This window comes from Thunnus albacares, chromosome 3 (assembly GCF_914725855.1).
Source record: "Thunnus albacares chromosome 3, fThuAlb1.1, whole genome shotgun sequence".
In the NCBI taxonomy this organism is placed as follows: Eukaryota; Metazoa; Chordata; class Actinopteri; order Scombriformes; family Scombridae; genus Thunnus; species Thunnus albacares.
The window spans coordinates 7,343,036-7,362,385 of NC_058108.1; the positions used below are offsets into that span (position 1 = coordinate 7,343,036).

Genomic DNA, 19,350 nt, shown 5'->3' on the forward strand with positions numbered 1-19,350 from the left:
CTTTTCTATCTTATGCAGCCTCATCTCTGAGCATTGCGAGAGGTTTCACTTCCGCCAACCGCTTCTGACACCTACCGGTGTAAAGGCTGAACTGCACCAGTTTATTAAGAAAAAAAGAAAAAAAAAGTGACAAGGTGAGTTTAAGAAATTTAAGTTTATTATTTTAACAAAACAGTTATAACAGCAGGCATACTGGTTTTAATAAGTGTAGGCGACTCTTCCGTGCAGAGCTTCATCCATCAGCTGCGAGTTTTATAATAATCCACGTGAGCAAGTATCCAACCAGATGGTCCGAGGGTGGCCAAAGTCATCACAGTCAGGGCAAACAAAGATTCCTGCAAATCATTCAGAAATCACTTTAGGAAATCTGAGACATTTTCCAGTCATGCATTTGGGAACTTACCATGGCGCCAACTTTATCTTTAGCTGGTTTGCAGTTGATATAGTTTGCTCGCTGTTGAATCATTACACCTGCACCAGGAGCCAAAGCCCGACGAGCCCTCAGCAGTCCAACAAAAAACCCACACATGTCTGAAGAGAAGGGTCCGCTTCAGAGACAGGCGAGGTAGCTTATGAAGGCTTTGGGGAACACCTGCTTTAAAGTAGTTGTCCTGCTACACACCTGCTAATTAGTCTGAGTTTAATTGCTTTGCCTTTAGGTGCTGTAGGAATAACTGGCCAAACTTTGATGAGTTCATGTTTCATGCGTTGTATGACCTCTCTATGGTTGCTTTCATCAGCTTTTCATGCTTATAAAACTAATACGTTTTAATTCATGTTTCGCAGCAAAAATTAGTTTCATCCACTTTTTCATTCACTGTGATTGTGCTGCAATGTAACCTTACAAAATGACTGTTGAAAATCGTTTTATTTGAAATATATAATTTCATGTTCCTTGTTGATTATGTCAGTTAGAGAAAGATGATCTTTGATTGAATAGCTCATGTTTTTAGTTCTGATAAGCTGAGACACAGTGGAAGCTTTCATATTACAGCTCTTTTTGATAAACACCTATGACCCTTATTTAACATGGCACAGGTTTGACAGATTTAATATGTGATTAATGAAAATGACTACTTATACTACTTATTTCTAAGCAATCACACCGCTTGGCTTCTGCTCAATTATGTTCTTGGCAGAGTCACAACCAATGACAGATTTATTTGCTCGTTTTTTTCTTCTTATTTATGGTTTTGTTTTTTTTACACTGGTGCAAATTATGCTGATTTTTTATTACCAACCTATTTATTTTTGGATCAATCGTTTAGTCCATCAAATGTCAAACCTGTCACAAGACTCAAGACTTGAGTCTTGAAATTGCTTATTTTGTTTGACCAACAAAATACCTATTCTAAATGAATAATTGATCAAAATTGTTGTGGAGCCAAGGTGAACTTGGACATCGTAGTTCTTTTGTTGTTGTTGTTGTTGTTGTTGTTGTTGTTGTTGTTGCTGATGACTGACAGAAGAATGTGATAGGCTCTCTGGGTTGCTGGTCAATAGTACCTCTAAGGACAGATGGTCATAGACCAGAGCGTGAAGAGACACAATGCATCATAGAAGTGAGACAATAATATGCAGTGAAGCAGGATGCTACAGTTCATCAATCAAGCTGTTGTCAACACTTTCATGGATGGCTCTTTTCAAATCTATTAATCTTTGTGAAATGAAAATGATAAATACCAATATATCTCTCTTAGACACCTAGTTGAATCTATCATTTGCAAGAGATATGTCATTCAGCCTTGAGTCTGAAAAATTGAAAACCAGGTCCTCACCCTAGATAACAGGAAAATGGCACCACTTGGTGGCCAGTTGTTATAAAGACACATTCATTCTAATTGAGTCTCCATTTATCATTCATACATTCCTTCAAAAAACCCAGAGAAGATACTTTAGTCTAACAGAAAACTATATAAAGCAGTAAACATAAGACATGATGTGACAATACATGCAGGTCAACAGGCACTGAATTCCTGTGAAATTTACATATTATTTTAAATTTTATTCTTCTATCATTCTGTACATTTTCTGCAAATTTTATGTTCCTACATTATAATCTACATGTTGTTTCAAAGGCTTCTCCACACTGCCAGGATATATGAAATCCCTCTGTTATGTTTTAATTTAAATTAACAAGTTGCCCCAAAACTGATTTAAAAATAACATTAAAAAATAGCTTTCAATACCTACAACATGTACACACTGAATTTAAATGCCTCCACCCCCCAAATTTGCAGAAACAATACTGGGAACATGACTTCAGTGTCCTTATTGGCCTTGTGACCATCCCTGTGTGTGGGAATGCAATGCCAATCAAATATCACTGTTAATAAATAACACATGATGTAATTGTGGCATTACTGCAGCAAATATACACTTAATCAACAGTGGTGGGAAGAACATTTGAGGCTTCTGTTGATCTGCTTGTTTGTTTCTTTTTGTAGACTGACTCTTGATTTGAGGTAAGCACCTCACCTCAGCACTGACGTCATGACTGGATTGATTAATTCTCACGGCCTCCGTGTGCCACTGACGCGCCAGCTGGAAGTGGGTCAGCTCAGCATTAGTGGGTGTGAAGGTTGTGGTCTGGATGCTGGTTCAATAATCAGGCTGTCTGTCTGCCTGTGTGGTGCATGCTCAGAGTTTCTCTCACTCAAACTGCGGAGGGTAAGAAGTCAACTCTTTCTTTTCTACGTATGTTAATTGTAGAATATTTTGTTTTTTCTCAGTGTTGCCTGTATTTTCTGTTTATGTTGTTGTAGACAGATACTGAAAAATATCAGCCAGGATACGTTTTTATGGAATGAATTAAGGGTAATTATTGGAGATGTAAATGAGAAATTACATGAGACTGCACTGTTGCTATTGGCTATTCTAACATAAAAACTGAAAATATATTGGATACTAGAAAAAACATACAAGGCATATTTGTGGACTATTTTGACCAATTTAACAGTTGTTTATTTTCTAGATTTTCACCTGTATGTATTAGGTTTAGGCTACGACAGTGGTTACCAACCTTTACCAGTTAGGGTTAGGGGTTAGTGATATTATAATATTATAAATTTAACCACAAAGCTATTTTCCTCAGTTTTATTTGTTTGAGTAATTTTAGAGAAGAGAAATGTGGGTAATTTTCTTCCAACAGAAATCTACATTTTTCTGCTGTCCTCCGCTTTCATCATCTCCCCTGAGATATACCTAGCGTCCCCTTGCGGGGGTCTCAACCCCCAGGTTGGGCCACTATTTTGTGAAAGAGGAATGTGGATGGAAACAACATTACAGAGCAACTTGGTTTCTCTCTGTTTTTTTACGTCATCCCTTTCCCCTCCAAAGGGTATCTCCAAAATATCCATTTTGCAGGAAATAGCAAATACAGCTCCAACATTACTCAAAAGGATAAGGATGCCAGAATTTGTCTAATGATACAGGAGGCTGGAATGCTGAAGCTAAAAAATGAGCATCATCTAGTTTGAATGTGCCAGATTTTTATGACACTGGCATCACTGTGTTTGTGCATGCATGTGTGTTACCTCTCCCTACGCACTTAAGACCCATGAATAATGAGATAAGACAGACGAGGGAAGCTAAGGTAACTAGGCTTTTTGGCTGCAGCCCCGGAAATGTGTCTGCTGGCTGAGGGCTTGATCTCTTTATCTTTCATTTAACCAATTGGGTCTCTTTCCTTTCTCCTCCCTTTTCAGCTTACCTTTCCTTCCTGTCCTCTTGCCTTCCCCCTTTATATTATCCCCCAGTCCTGCCCTTATTTCACCATCTAGACGTTCTCCACCCTCCGGGCATGGCAGAGGCCCCAGCATCCACCCCCGCTGAGAATGGTCTGCCGGTGTTGTGGAAACACTCCAATCGACGCCGCAGGAAGTCTGGATGCTCCAACATCTTTACAGGGGTAAACATGCACCAGTTGCACCGGCTGTTCAGGACAGCAGGAGACAGAGACGCTGAACATCGGGCGAAACTGGTGTGGCAAGGGGCGGATGCAGACATGGAAGGAGCAGAAGAAGAGAAGGAGAAGGAAGGGGAGGAGAGAGGGGATGAGGCAGGGCTGGCCCAGGCCTTGGTGGGGCTCCGAGTCCGAGCAAGGAATAAAGCAGGCTTTAGGGCAGAAGGACACAGAGACCACACGTGGCTCAGAACATCAGGGTACCTCAGGTGAGTTTCAAAGGTCATGAAACCAGCAAAATGTATAAAAAGGATGTGACAAGTGAAACGTAGATGAAGAGTTTAAAAGGAAAAGGAGTGAAAAGATTCTCTTAATCTATCAGAATAGTAGCAGAATAGTTCTCAGTTCTCTCTCTGCTTATTAATAATCAAAAATACTGTCATTTTATACTTTTAAACAATCGATCTCAATATTCAAGGTCTTGTCCAACTACAAACCGGCCTTGAAATGCAGTGTGTAGATTGTCATGTGCCTAATCAACTCAGCATGACTTCACAAGACTGTGTCCTCTTCTCTCTGCATACCATAACACACACACACACACACACACACACACACACACACACGCACACACACACACACACAACTGTCATACTTTGCTTTTGACATTCCTCACTGAGATGAAATTAGATTTGTTGGAGGAGTAATGAAGTGCCACAGAATGGTAAAATGGTAGTGTGTCTCTACAGGGCGGGGCAGTAATAACAAAATGGTGAGCTGTAACAAAAATTGTCTGATACCAATTAGCTTACTTTTTCTTTTTTTTAAGCAAAATTCCTTCAGCACAGTGTTGTTTAAATGAAGTAGGGTTCTGTCTGAAGTGCAGCTTGATTTGGGTGATGATTACGAGTGCCACACCACACAATAATGTCACTATTTCAGTTGCTGAATGGCTCTTTTCCACTCATTAAAAGGAAGATTTTTTAATTTTTCATTTCTGAGTAGAGGTAACCTGTTTAAGTGACTATTTACATTAGATCATGGTGGGATTTATTGCTGCTGTAGAGGTTGTGGCAGAGGCAAAAATCAAAGGCTGTGCAAATACATGGATTCATGCTTCTCAACACATCTTCAGTGATATTTTTGGAATCATCGAGTCTGTTAAAATCATACCCCCACCTCCAGGCAAGGCAGAGGTTGAGCAGACCTTAGCTTGTGTCCAGGTGGCAAGCTAGCTCATTTCTCCCCATGGCTCTTGCTTGAAGCTCTCTTTACTCCGTCAGTAGCGTCATAGTTGGCTATTCTCTACCCTTCCTTGATGCCCAATCTACTGTCAAATCCCTATAACCAACTTTAACCGGCAGACACCTTTATCTCGCCAACCACCATCCCTTCTTCAAGGGAATTAGGGATGTAAAGAAGGAAGCATAACATTAGCAAGTCATTCTAAGAGCTTGTTGTTCCAACAGCATTTGTTCATAGTCTATGTAGGTGTGTAATAGTTCAGCTAAACCAGAGTTACTTCTCTGTCTTCCAGGATTGAGGAGCCATTATCTGGCTACAGTGTTGAGGGTGAGGAGGTTGACCGAGCACCCAGTCCGGGAGAATTTCTGCTGGCGAATGAAGAAGACATCCCAGAGAACCAAAATCCCTTCAAACCCTCCTCTTGGAGGTTGGGTGTGGCAAGGCAGGAGGGTGCCAGAGACTCTGAACGCTACCTTCACCGCATCCTCCACTAAAAACTGACTAGAGTTTGGGGCAACACAGACAGTGATGGAAGATGCAATGAAGCTGAAGTCATGAAATACATGATTGGTTCTACATGAGGGGATATATTGTATTGCTCTGAATCTTACTGCTAACATGTACTCTACATGTTAGACCCCAACACAGAGAAAAACCAGAGAACTTTCGTAAACCTGTTTGGGGAGTAGTCCAACTATTACAATTATAATGTGTATCTCTTCCAGTGCAGGCATATTGGAGAGGCTGTGTTTTAACAGAAATGGGGTATTGTGTAACCCTGGAAGGAAATTTCTGATGCACAAAGTTATTTTTGATTGCACAGTTGATGTTGGACGTGCCACAGAATTCATGGTATATTAGGGCAGAATATTGTTACACTGAATTAAATGTTTATGTTTGAAAAGCACTTTAAGAGCACTTCTAGCCTGAGATGTTGTTTTCTTTAAAGTACTTAATACTGAAATGTCTAAATGAAGATGCCACCATGAATCACGTTCTTTTAAAAAAACAGATCAAAACCGCCTCACGGTTGTATGCCTCCACCAACCAGCCAAGTTGCAGTTAACATCCATGTCCAGACTCATAATATTTGTAGAGAAGACTTTAAAGGAATTTCATAAAAGGTACTAAGTTTGACCTTTGACCACCAAATTCTAATCAGTTCATCCTGCCCGTTTGTGCCAGATGTAATAAAATTTGCTCCAGGCATTCCTGAAAGATCGCATTCACAAGAGAATGGGATGGACATGAGATCACAATGACCTTGAACTGTTACCACCAAAATCTAATCAGTTCATCCTTGAGTTCACCAGCTAGTCACTAACTTTGTCTGTCTGCTTGGGCAGGTAGCTTTTGATGTAAACAGCTGCTGGAAACAGTGCTGATGAGAGTGGTGTAAATGAACCAAAACAGTAACACTGCAACCCATAAAACTGAAACAAAGAGTAAAAAGACACTGAAACAATCCGTAGAGCTGAATAAAACTGCAGTCTGGAAATAATAATCAGTGAGTTTGTCACTATTAACGACTCCTTTCAAATTACACAAAGTATCTTGATCTGTTGTTAATATAAAAATATTGATTATAGCAACTTTAAAGACATGATTTGTTTGACAATTAGCATATACTATAACATTTTGACATTACCTACTGTTGTATTAAACCCAGTGTACATGAACAGAACACAGTAAAGCAGTGGATGATTTTTCATATTTGTGTCATGTGACTGTACGTTTCTCATTCACAAACACACAAGTCATCTGTATTAATGGAATATGTTTTAATTATAATCTATCATTAAATATTACATACAAATTATACAGTGCATTGTCACAATACATTTCAATTCAGTACAGCAGGAAGTTACTTCGTTGTTTACTTGGGTCCACATCGCGAGTCAGAATAAGTAACAGAAATCGATCAATCAAGATGGCCGACACAAACAGGAGCTTGTGGACTAGGACAGCCACCATAACCCTGCTCTACCTGCTCGCAGATGGGATAATTTTGTCTTCTTCGCCAGATTTAAACCATCAGTGAGAGAAGAAAAATTAGACAAGCCAGTTGTACTTAGCTTAACAGACAATGTGTTTCTTTAACCAAAAGTTTCTCTGCTCTCCAACATCACTCCAGATGACTTGCAGATCCTATTCTAAACAGTTAGGAGGAGCAACGAGTGACTGTGAAACCAGCTCACGTGGCTTGTGTTCATTGTGTAGTGAGACATACACACCACCACTGAACGTCCAGTTTCTAAATCTTCAGACTTAACCACAATGAACACTTCTCCTTATTTGTTAAAAAAATAAAAAGCTGATCATCACTAGTGGCACCACTGCTTTCACCAACCCCGAGCTTTTAACGGCGTGGGAGGGAATATGCAGGTGAATATTAAAAGGCAGAGAGGTAATGAAAAAAAAACAAAAAAAACGACATGGAATGCAACACCTCCCATCCAAAAACCTAGCATGAGAGGCTTTTGACTAGCGTGCATATGTGAGTGAGCATATGTGCACCCAGGAGACCAACAGAAAAGTCTGACATCTCACTGAAATCTCTCTCTCGCAACAAGGTACAGAATCTTTTATCATTTAGGCGTAAATTCTTGACGTCCAACACAAGGCACAGAGGCAAACGGGGAAGATATGTTGTGAAATTCTTCCTCTTTTGGCCTCATCTCTCCACCCACTCACTCAGTCTTTGTAACCAAAGTATCCGTAAGGAGAGGAGAGGAGGGGAGGATGATTATTTCAATTTCCATTTTGTCCTCTCTTCCATCCGCACATGGACATGCTGGCTTCCTGCTGTTCGTCCTCCTCTTTGCTGCTCTTTTCCTACCACCAGGTGAAGAAGGGTCTTCTGCTCTGGAAACTCTGTGTGTAGGACTCACTGTTGGCTCTCTGAGGCGCTCTGGCTGTTTCCACGATTACTGGGGGCATCTGGACCAACTGGAGGGGTGTTTTGCCATCCTTCAGGGCTTGGCACAAGTTCAGGATCTTAAAATAGAAAAAAGGGCAAGATTTGTTTTTAAATTACGTTCAATGTATGCTTCCATACAAAGACTTTCATCTGAGAAGTAACAGTTTTAGTGGTAGACACCATTTCTTTCAGAAGTATGACTTCCCCTATTTGGTTTTGGTGGACTGGTGTATCTGTATGTTATCTAAATACAATAAAAGCCTTCAGTTTTGCTCACCTGCCCCCTCATTACAGCCACTTGTTTGTGAAACTGTCCTCTGTCGAAACCAGGGTCTTTCTATGGGACACAAAACGCGATACATATATGTTTTACATAATGTTTACAGCCACAGAACTGAGTTATCCTCAATCAATCAGAGTCACTCCATACCTTGAAGAGTTCATAGAGGTCCTCTTCAAGGTCTTTGATGAAATTTGGATCAGAGAGTTTGGGCAGGACCAGCTCTCTGATTTCCTGGGAGAAAGGAACTTTGGCCTGGGAGAGCCACGCCCAGTAGAACGGGTCTGGTGATTGGACAACGAAAAGGTGTCTTAATGAATATTCATTAGTTGTAACGAGCTGGAGAGTTAATAGGGTGATGGAATAAGTGATCTATAGTGACAAGGTTAAAGAGTTAGTAAGAACTAGAAGAGTTAGTATTAGAACTGCAACAATTAGTTGATTAATCGATTAGATGATCAACATAACATTTTTCAGCAACTATTTTGATTATCGATTAATCGTTTTTGAATAATTTTTTGAGAAAAAATGCCAGAATTCTCCGGTTCCACTTTCTTAAATGTTAATATTTTGTGGTTTCTTTAGTCTTCTTTGACAGTAAACTAAATATCTTTGGGTTGAGGACTGTTGGTCAGGACAAAACAAGACATTTTAGGTTGCATCTTGGGCTTTGGGAAACGGTGATCAACATTTTCTGCCATTTTATAGGACAATCGATCGATCGAGGAAATAATCAACATATTAATCCATTTTTAGAGAAACTTTGATGATGGATATATAGACAGGTAAATAGAGATGGATACAGATATAAAATACATGACAGCTGTAACAAAAATACTATAACAACTTTCTCTCATAAGTGTTGAAAAGAGATAAGCAGATTCTCTAAAAGCAAGGTTTAGAGCCATAATTGGTTAAAACAAAGTCGATATAGGTGCTCACAGGCTCTCCAGGAGTCTGGGTGTTTGAGGGGGAAGGCGAGGCCGTTGTCTATGGCTGCCAGCTTGATGATAGGATCTTTTACTACCACCCAGTCTGTGTCCTGCAGAGAGGGAGTGAAGGCACATACAGGAATTAAACATAAACATATTCCGCCATTAGGATCAACACTTAAAAAGTTTATGTAAAGATTCAGGCTGTGTGTGTGAGTGTGTGTGTCGCATTCTCACCCTGTTCCCGACAGGGTCCATGGGGCAATCATACTTCAGCAGCCAGTTGTCATTTCCCCTATCTAGAAGATCAGAAAAATCATTCAAATTCAACACAGAGTGCTTTGTTGAGAACACTGCCTGAAATGATGACCCAGCCCTGATGACTACATGCCTGTGTTCCTGATGATGTAATCGAGGACTACGAGCCGCTCAAACTGCAGCTGAAGCTGACGGTTAGTGTTCTCAGGCAGAGGCTCCGCTTCGAACCTCCGCAGCCAGAAATCTGCATCCTTGTACCCATCAACAAAGAGCTGGAAGGAACCGACCTGGTGGAGTAGCAACAGATCCCTCAGCGCTCTGGATTTTTGGTTCATTTCATTATATTGTAATGCCATCGAGCAAAGTGCACTGAAATGATTTAAACGAATTTCTTGTTCTCCTGGATACAAAATAAATGGGTCATTTGTTGCTTAACGGTGTTATTTCTTGTATTCATGTGGATGACTTGACAAACAGACGTTGTGAAAGCTAAAATGACGTTAATGCCAGAGTCAAATTTAAATATTAAATCATGTCATGTCATTTCAAGTTCTCGTCCACTTAGAAGGTGTTTTTCTTCTTGTTTCTTCAGTTGGATGTTTGAGCTTCACTGTGCAGAATGATGTTTGTGCAGAGTTTGACACTGGAAGCTATTTTGCTTATTTTTTGCTCAGCGAAAATCTGAGTTTAAGAAGTGCGCCTACAAGCGTGATTTGTGATACGACAACTGCTTCGGAGCCAGTCGTGGTCCAATATTCAACTTTCACAAGTGTGATGTTGAAACTTGAAGCCTTCAGTTCACAAACACTGAGAATGAACTTTACAGTGAAGTAGGAGACATCTTGTATCCAGCAGTTTAAATATTTGCATATTCATAGTTTCTGGATTTTTCAATAAGGGAGAGGGAGGAGATGCCATTTTTGGGATTTATAAAAAGTAATACCTTTCTTTGGGTGGCTGAATGTTATTCTGGGTAAAGAAGGTAATTACCAAATGAGGTTAGAGTGGACAGCTCATTGAACATCAATCAACTGATAACATCCAACACTTCTAAAAGTGAATATTTCCTTTGACAATCACTGTTTGGTAAGCAGTGAACACAAATCATTCACTGAATTACATCACTGGTGTAATAAGAATTCATCAGCTTACCTTGGGTGGTAGTCCAATCCTGTGGAAGCGTTGGCCCACTTTAGGCACCTTCTCCAGGGCTAGCCTTTTTCCTCGAGACTTGACCCTGTCTATGGCACTGTAGTTGAACGTTTCACTAGCTAGGTACACTACCTGTGAAGTGGAGAAGATTGATCAAGAGAGGTAACATTTCTCAAATGGTTTATTGCTTTTTATAATGCAGATGCGTGTGCATGTGTACCTTGGTCCTAGGAACGATGTTGAGCTCCAGTTTCTGATCAACCAGACTGGCTCCAGCCTCGGAGAGGTAACCCTGGTTCAGGACCAAACAGTCACGACCAAAACAGCAGGGACAACATAGTTTCTGGAGCCACTTAGTCCACTTTGGGTTCAGCTGGCCATAGGGCTCCTCATTCTTAGGTTTGAACACTCCGATGATCTTCTGTAGAGGGAGACAAAGAAAGGAGAATGAGGATGAAAGGCGGAGACAGAAAGTCAAAGCAAAGCAAGATTTGGTTGTTTTTGAGGTGAATAAATGTTTTAATGAAAGATTTTTTTCCTTTGCAATCTGTTTAAAATATAACTGAAATATACTGAGCAAACGGATGGACAGTGGAGAAGAGGATTATTTGAAAATACGCCTGTTTGTGTCAGTGAAAACGTGTCACTATCCACTAGGAGCTGAGGCCAATGTGCTCTGTAAAATCTGAAACTACAAGCTTTCTATAGATGCCTTTCAAGCATATATGTTTCATAAGCAAAAGATAGATTTTTGGGTGCGGTGTTACTTTTAAGTTGTTTATAGAAATCACATGTTGCACTAGTATGACACACACACACACACACTTACACACATACACCGATTACAACATGAAACTTGGTCATAGAAGAGAATTATATCCTCAGAGAGCTAGCACATGACTACTAAGCACACTGGTGACTAAGTAAAGAAACTGGAGAGGTGGGGGGATGGCGACGGGAGCAGGGTCATTGGATAAAAACCTCACACACTCAGCCTAGAATACTTATGTCTGTGCTGTAACAGTGAAGAAAAAGGCACATAAAAGTACCAAGACTATCCTATCTTGAACTGAAAATACAACAAGTGTAATTTATGAGGATCCATCTACACAAGCCACAGACACGCTTCCTTTTTCAACATGTCCCATAAATAGGAGCGTAATAAGAGGACAATGAGTTGCTCAATATTTTTATTGGTTGGCTCCAGTAGTGCTGATTAAATTTTACTGTTGAGAAACAGGCGTCATTAGAAAGAGTCAAGGCGACAAATGTAAGGAAACAATATAGTAATTCATATGGTGATTCTCTGATTTGTCTCGAATGTGAAGCACTTTGCAAAAGACTCGAAGACAGTGGTTACAACTGCTGTGACAAATCAGCAATGTGTGCTCAACCTCTTCAATTTGATTAGATCCTTAGGACTTTGATCTTTACCCGGAAATGCGATACAGAGAAAGGAGAAGACATAGAAGGAGCAATACCTGAAATAACCGGGGAAAAGCATGTTATCTGCTAGAGTGTTGCTGTTGACATCATTGTGACTGTGTGTCAGAGATGGAGGTTCACAGATTAAAACTACCCTTCTAAGGCAGAAGGATCTGAAATGATGAAAACCTACCAGCAATGCCACAGTCACATTGATTGTGAAAGCACTTCAGAGGAATCTAGGCAGATAATACAATAACATAAATAAGAACTCATTTTTCCCACCAATAATTGGCTTGTTCAGTTTTTAAAGACTAAATTTTAGGTATATTTTGTTTTTCATTACTTGAAGTATTTATGCTGTTGTTGTTATTGTTGTTGTTATGTGCTGCACATGCATGTTTTAACTTCCAGATAAGGAAAAACTATTTTCCACCTTGGTGAACAATGAAATTGTATTCTGCCCTATTCTAAAAATGTCTTGTTTATTGGTTTAAACTGGGGAGATGTGGGGTCAAGTTGACATGTCTTAAAGCCTATTTGCAAAGTCATCACGGGCTAGTTAGAAAGAGGCCTTTCCTAGAAGCGAGTGGCACTTTTATCATAAACAGTCTTCACTGCATCCCACATAACACCTCAGATTTCATGGATCACCCAAAGGGGCCGTTAGGATGGCAGCAGCGGTCGGTAGATCAGTGTTAGCAGCTGTTCTTCTTACCCCCTGTGAGTCTTTGACAAAATAGCTTCCACTGGATCCCTGGTAGATCCTCTCGGGGTAGATACCCTCCTCGATGGCTCGCTCGGCCTTTCGGATGATCTCTCTGAACTCGGGATCCTCCGGGAACTCGTTCCTGTGCGGCTCTCGCGGCGAGCTTCCACGGTCCCGGTCCAGAAGCGGCTGTCTCTCCCGGCTGCGCCCCGGACTGCCAGCCGGGATGCGCACCACAGAGCCCGGCGTGCCTCCAAACGCGCCCCGCGGGCTGGTGGGCTCTGTGGGACAGTAGCTGAAATCACCCGAGTCCCGGAGCGGAGAGACAAGCGGACTCGTCTCGTCCATGTTTTTTTTCTATTATTTGTTGGAGGTGGACGACAAGTTATTTCTAACTCCTGGAGAAAGAGAAGACACAGAGGAGGGACAGAAAGTGGGACGGTTGTTTTGTTGGCTAGTCCTGACGTTGGCTAACAAGGAAACACAGAAACAAAAAAACAGAAAATCAGATGACTGTCAGTTTCCGGGAAGAGGCGGGGCTTGTTGAGTATTTTGATTTTAAACCAATCAGCGTTCAAATACTCCTGTCAACAAGCCAATCTCTAACGCTGATTGGTGATTATCTTTCCGCCCACGGAAGACATGTGAGAGCGTAGCAGTTAGTGCAATCAATTAACTCCAAATTAAAAATCCTTTGATTAATATCAGTTATTATAGGACTGAGGAAAAATCGTTTTTCTTGCCACTGTCAAACTAGTAAATCTTGGAAAATTGTCTTTTCTCTAAAGACACATTTAGATTCAAAGGAATGGATTCTTTTGGTTTTTTTCATTGAAAAGACTTTTTTTTTTTTGAAAAACCATTTTTATTTTTCATTTTTTATTTCATTTTTAACTCCTATATTTGATTGAAAGTCATTGCCATCATTTCATTAATTCAATGTCCACTTTTAATCTTATGTCACATGACAGCTTAATCAGTAATAATGAAACAAATTAAATATTTATTTATCTTCAGTCTGTGATGTCCTCAACATTGGCCTGCTAGTGAGCAACAACACTCAATCTTTTAACAAAAGCACATTCAATTTCAGCCTTTTTCAGTGGATAACAAATGCATTTTGTCTGTAACCCCAAAGTGTTTTAATCTATTTTGTTCAGTATTAGTTGCACGAGACCTTGGACAAAAGTTTGTCTTTTTTAAAGCATGACGGCAGAGCATTGTGTCATGGGTTCATTCATGATCATTGCAGTAAAAGGTTCTTGTTCGGGTGAAAAATAACATTTAAACTACTGTTAGTATCATCTATCAATCTTGCTGAAGAATTAACTTACTATGTATTTATAATGAAACTGAGGGGTTTCAACATCACAAGGATGACATGTATGCTATTCAGCCTGCTCATGTGACTTTGTCACTCATGTCCACTGACATTTAATGGAGATATCAGCAGTAGACCGGCACATAGAAGTATAAATGCTACACAAATCTAATTAACAAAGGCAGCAGTTTATAATCAGTCCAATCGTATTAGCCTTGTGAGCTTATGTGCCCCATCATGGACTGTGTGCACCCCTGACTCCTTCCATTTGTGTTGCTCCCAAAATGCTGAGACGCAAACTTTGACTACCTTCCCCCTTCAACATGAAGGTCAAAGTTCAGGGGTGGCACCAGCTGTCGCCTGGTGTCCAGGTCAAGAATTCTGGATCACTTATGAATGCTATCTAACCACATATTGCTGTACTTTGAAAATTCAATGCATTAATGCTCATATCAGTCACGCTTCTTTTAAGGCTCTTGGGGCTATATCTTAGACAAGTCTCAACTCCTTAGGGCCAAGTCACGTCACATCTTCATAACCAAACTGCAAGTTAAGCGACCTTCAAATCTGTGACTGCTAAGCATTGAAATGACACAGCATTTTAGTATTTTAAAGATGTGCTAACAGTGTTTTTGCATAGTGTTTTCAATGCTTAGATCTAAGAATTAAAACATTCAAGATGTGTGGCCATGCTTGCTCTCTGGTGTTGTTTTAATTATTCATATTAACCAAGTCAAAACTCAAGACTTGAATGTTTTTGCTTTTAAGTCTCAAGTCAAATAAGCCAAATAGGTACTGAAAGTGCAAGTCAGACATTCAACTCACACAAGTCTCAATAAATGTTTGTGAATTAGTCTCTGGTATCTGTGCATGAGCGTCTGTGAGCGAGGCAGCATAGCTATTCAATAGATTTTCTACCACACATCAACACTTAATGATTCTGTCCATCTTTAGGGGGTGAGGATGAAAATGAGCAAAATGTTCAGCTCTTTAGGCATAAATGTCCTGAAAGAGCTGCACATTTTGATAGTTGAATGGTTTAAACAGCTGAAAGTATGGAGGAGTTATAAGAGTGGACTGCTGGTGCTGCTGGAGCAATCTCAGATAATAGGCCAGTAAGATGTAGGCTACTGTTTGAATACTCTAATATGGCAAACATGTAGTATACTGTGACTGGTATTTGAAGATATGTACACTAGTATTTTCCCACTGACCATAGTCATCACTCATGATGTTCGTTTGTGTAAAAGAAGCATTTTTTCCATAAGATGTACAAACGCCAGCCCGCAGGATGCACTGCTGGGTGTGTGGACGTGCCGCTGTGCGCATCATCCTGCCTCCCTCCTCCTCCGGTGCACACAGCTCGCCTTCTGATTGGTGGAAATCAGCAGGAAGAGAGGAAAAGGGCTCGCCTCGTGAGATCTGTCAAGTTCAGACAGACCAGCAAACCCAGTGGACCCAGTGCTGCATCGCACCATCTCTCCTATCTACCAAACATACCGCGCCCGCTTCTGTGTAGCCGTCTGTGGGGTTGCGGCCAAGTCAGGACCAATCTGCAGACTTTGCTGCCGCATTTGAAGAAGAGTCACTTACCCCAAAGTTTCCGGAAATACAGCGCAGAGGGCATCTGTGTGAGGATGGCTGCGTACAAGCTGGTACTGATCCGCCATGGAGAGAGCTGCTGGAACCAGGAGAACCGCTTCTGCGGATGGTTCGACGCGGACCTGAGTGAGACCGGGGAACAGGAGGCGAAGAGAGGAGGACAGGCTTTGAAAGGTATCAGATAATGTCACAGGGCCTAATCGGGCTTTCTGTCGGTCTTTGGATTAAGCCAGTGCTTATGCAACTCTGCCGGATGGGGAAACAGGTAGTCGGCCCACTGCGACACAGCAAGAGACAGCATGAGAGGAGGGATGGAAGTGACAGAAAGAGTGTTTATCAGGCGAGGCTACGGTTATTCTTTTCAGTGAAACAGTTGTATTATTATTCCGCATTTCTAGAGGGAAGTGGCCTAAATGTGGGAAATGGTTTCACCAGTTTTTCAGTCTGCAATAGATCATCATGATCACCATGATGGTTCCGCACACCAGTACAGCCAGACAATCTGGTGCTGTTGTAACATCTGTATTTTATGTTTTTCTTACCTTTTTTTGATAAATAATATTGTATGTATTGTGTAGTGAATTTTTCATGATGATATCTGCTGTTAAATTCCCATGATGATTTCACTGGGATGTTGGCACATGTTCAGATTTAAGGCCCCTATAGTATTCTCAGTTACTCAGCTCAGATTCAGCCAAAAGTTTCGATGCTCTGATTTCTAGATAAGCAGACAGACTTTCACTTATTTATTGTCAAATTCAGTTAAAATAATTTCAATAGCATAGTGAAGGCATATATATGGATTTTTACTTTTGACACAAGACTATGTGCAACTTTACTAAAAGTACCCTCTTACCAGATACACAACTACCAACACTGCATGCTTTTTAAATGTGATTGCTATGACAAAGGTAAATGTATATGTATATATGTGCCTTCATACAACAGAAAACGAAGATAATCAAAAGGAGGATCACAATATAAACCGTATAGAGTCTTTCATTTCACATGTTTCCTTTTTTTAAACACTTTCTGTCCTTGTGGAGAATATTTCATCAACAATACTTGTTCATTATCACGGTCACATTTTTCATAAGCAGACTCATAATTTTTAGTGGGAGGTTTAGTGAAAAAAGCAAAATATGACAAAAAAACACAAAGAAAAGACGCCTGAATTATCAATATGGATTACTGCTATTTGCAAAGTGATTTTTTTTTTTCACCTATTTATTGTGTCGGATGTGTCCACCACATTATTTGATTTTATTGGCACACACACTCCTGTTGGTTGTCTGTGACCCAAAAAAATCATCTGCAGGCACATTCTGCAGAGCTGACAGTCTGCCACTGTCACGTGGCCAACACAGCCACTGACTAAGCAAAACCAAATGTGTAAATGTCAGTAAAGGAGCAATAAACAATGCAGATTATTGTCTTTGGGTCTATGATAAAAATACATTTGTATGCAGCTGTCTACTAACATATTATTGAGTGATGTATATTTCATGTCCTGTCTCTTATTCGCCCCCAGACGCTGGCTATGAATTCGATATTTGCTACACCTCTGTCCTGAAGAGGGCCATCCGCACCCTGTGGCATGTTCTGGACGGCATCGACCAGATGTGGCTGCCCGTCCACCGGACCTGGCGCCTCAATGAGCGCCACTACGGTGGCCTGACCGGGCTGAACAAGGCTGAAACAGCAGCTAAACATGGAGAGGCTCAGGTCAAGATCTGGAGACGCTCTTTTGACACCCCACCCCCACCCATGGATGAGGGGCATGACTTCTATCAGACCATAAGCAAGGTGACCCCTCAGGAAAACCATCAACTATTGTCTGTTTATCTGTTACATACACTGTACAGCTGTACACTGTAACACAATTGATAACATTAAATTTCTCATTTGTGGTAGGACCGGCGTTATGCCGACCTGACAGAGGATCAGCTTCCAACCTGTGAGAGCCTCAAGGACACCATTGCCAGGGCACTGCCTTTCTGGAACGAAGAGATTGTTCCACAGATCAAAGAGGGAAAGAGGGTGCTGATTGCCGCCCATGGCAACAGTCTCCGTGGCATCGTCAAGCATCTTGAGGGTAAGAGACAGAGTAGGGACTTAAGAAGAGCTTCGGAACGTTTACATTTATTGACAACTTCACTGTTACGCAACACTGAATCAGTGAATAATCTCATTAACCAAACAATACTTCAGGGTTATTAAACAAAACCACAGCCTGAATTAATTTCAGTTGCTTAATTAATTTTTACAAAACTCAATCTAAGCTTCAACTGGGGCAGAGTGAATTATTTCAATTTATTTGATTCAAGAACAATGCATTATGAATAAGTGTAAAAGTGAAAATATTATCCATACCAACTTAAACCAAATCCATACTAACAAAGGTAAAATGCTCATCTTGTTTTTTATTGACTAACTCAATTTAAAGATGAGGCCCCAACGCTGTGCATGCAGCCTTCTCAGAAATCTTAACCATGACCATGAAATCTTTGCCACCATATCCAGCTAGCAGCAACTGTTGCTGAGTCACTACTTGAAGTGAAGCTTGCCTCAGTCTGCATCAGTTGATGAGATGCATTTAAGGCACCCATGCAAATAGGTTATAAGCTCTGCATGTCTGTTATTGTTTCTCAGGTATGTCAGAGGAGGCCATCATGGAGCTGAACCTGCCCACAGGTATCCCCATTGTGTACGAGCTGGACAAAAACCTGAAGCCTTTAGGACCCATGCAGTTCCTGGGAGACGAGGAGACCGTAAAGAAGGCCATGGCAGCTGTGGCTGCTCAGGGCAAGGCCAAGTAATAGACTCCTCTAGAGTACAGATCAATCATGTGCTGTTCAGTTATCAAGTTAAAGCAAAGTCATTTACTGTTAGTGTCATCACAGACTTGCACACACTCACACACACATTGTGCACTTTATTTTATTAAGATGCAGCTACCACACAAATATACAATCTAGTGTTTGATTTGATTGGTCTATATTTTGTGACATACCAAGGTATTGAAACATAGATTTCATTATTAGACAATGGATATCAACTGTAATATGATTTATGCACTGACCAAATTGCAAATTAGGGACCAGCGAATAGGTGCAAACTTACTGACTTTGCAGATTCACCCCAAGTATTCCAATTTACAATCTGTGTAGTTCAAACTGAGTGGGAACAGAATAACCTAGGAAGTAACACTGGGCAAGTTGATATGCTCTACACTGCTGAATTTTGTTTGCTGTGGTGTTGTGAGAAAAAGAATAAATGTTGTGAGCCATTATGTGATGAAATCTGTTATCAGTGTCTGATATCTTTCTTTCAGTATAATGTCCATCATTCAAGCAAGTAGCCTAATAAGAAATATTGTACTCATTCTGTAGCTGCTCCCGTACTATTACATTTTTTCCTGCTTGGAATTTAGTGCATATACAGATGCTTACATATACAAATAAGAAAGGAGACAAAAATGAAATAGATGAATTACATTTACAGTTAACAAATGAAGGAGAAATCTGCAAGGGGTTACATGAGACTAAATCTGTTTGTCCATTATTACCCATGATGTTCTGCCAGTAAGCCTGTGCATGTTT

General features: G+C 40.6%; 3 protein-coding genes across 3 annotated transcripts; 2 read left to right on the forward strand and 1 right to left on the reverse strand.

Moving 5' to 3' along the window:
• The first annotated feature begins 38 nt into the window (after window positions 1-38).
• avpi1 (arginine vasopressin induced 1) lies at window positions 39-7,571 on the forward strand. The gene is made up of 4 exons (XM_044346057.1): window positions 39-134; window positions 2,448-2,670; window positions 3,708-4,173; window positions 5,442-7,571. The coding sequence occupies exons 2-4, from the start codon at window positions 2,637-2,639 to the stop codon at window positions 5,641-5,643; spliced, it is 702 nt and encodes a 233-aa protein (XP_044201992.1). The 5' UTR covers window positions 39-134; window positions 2,448-2,636; the 3' UTR covers window positions 5,644-7,571.
• On the reverse strand, window positions 6,912-13,349 carry pi4k2a (phosphatidylinositol 4-kinase type 2 alpha). The gene is made up of 9 exons (XM_044346056.1): window positions 12,835-13,349; window positions 10,912-11,112; window positions 10,692-10,823; window positions 9,673-9,826; window positions 9,519-9,580; window positions 9,292-9,391; window positions 8,500-8,633; window positions 8,347-8,406; window positions 6,912-8,146 (listed from the first exon to the last, which is right to left on the reverse strand). The coding sequence occupies exons 1-9, from the start codon at window positions 13,171-13,173 to the stop codon at window positions 7,985-7,987; spliced, it is 1,344 nt and encodes a 447-aa protein (XP_044201991.1). The 5' UTR covers window positions 13,174-13,349; the 3' UTR covers window positions 6,912-7,984.
• Window positions 13,350-15,516: 2,167 nt separating this feature from the next.
• Window positions 15,517-19,050, forward strand: pgam1b (phosphoglycerate mutase 1b). The gene is made up of 4 exons (XM_044346566.1): window positions 15,517-15,922; window positions 17,280-17,554; window positions 17,663-17,843; window positions 18,401-19,050. The coding sequence occupies exons 1-4, from the start codon at window positions 15,784-15,786 to the stop codon at window positions 18,565-18,567; spliced, it is 762 nt and encodes a 253-aa protein (XP_044202501.1). The 5' UTR covers window positions 15,517-15,783; the 3' UTR covers window positions 18,568-19,050.
• The last annotated feature ends 300 nt before the right edge of the window (window positions 19,051-19,350 follow it).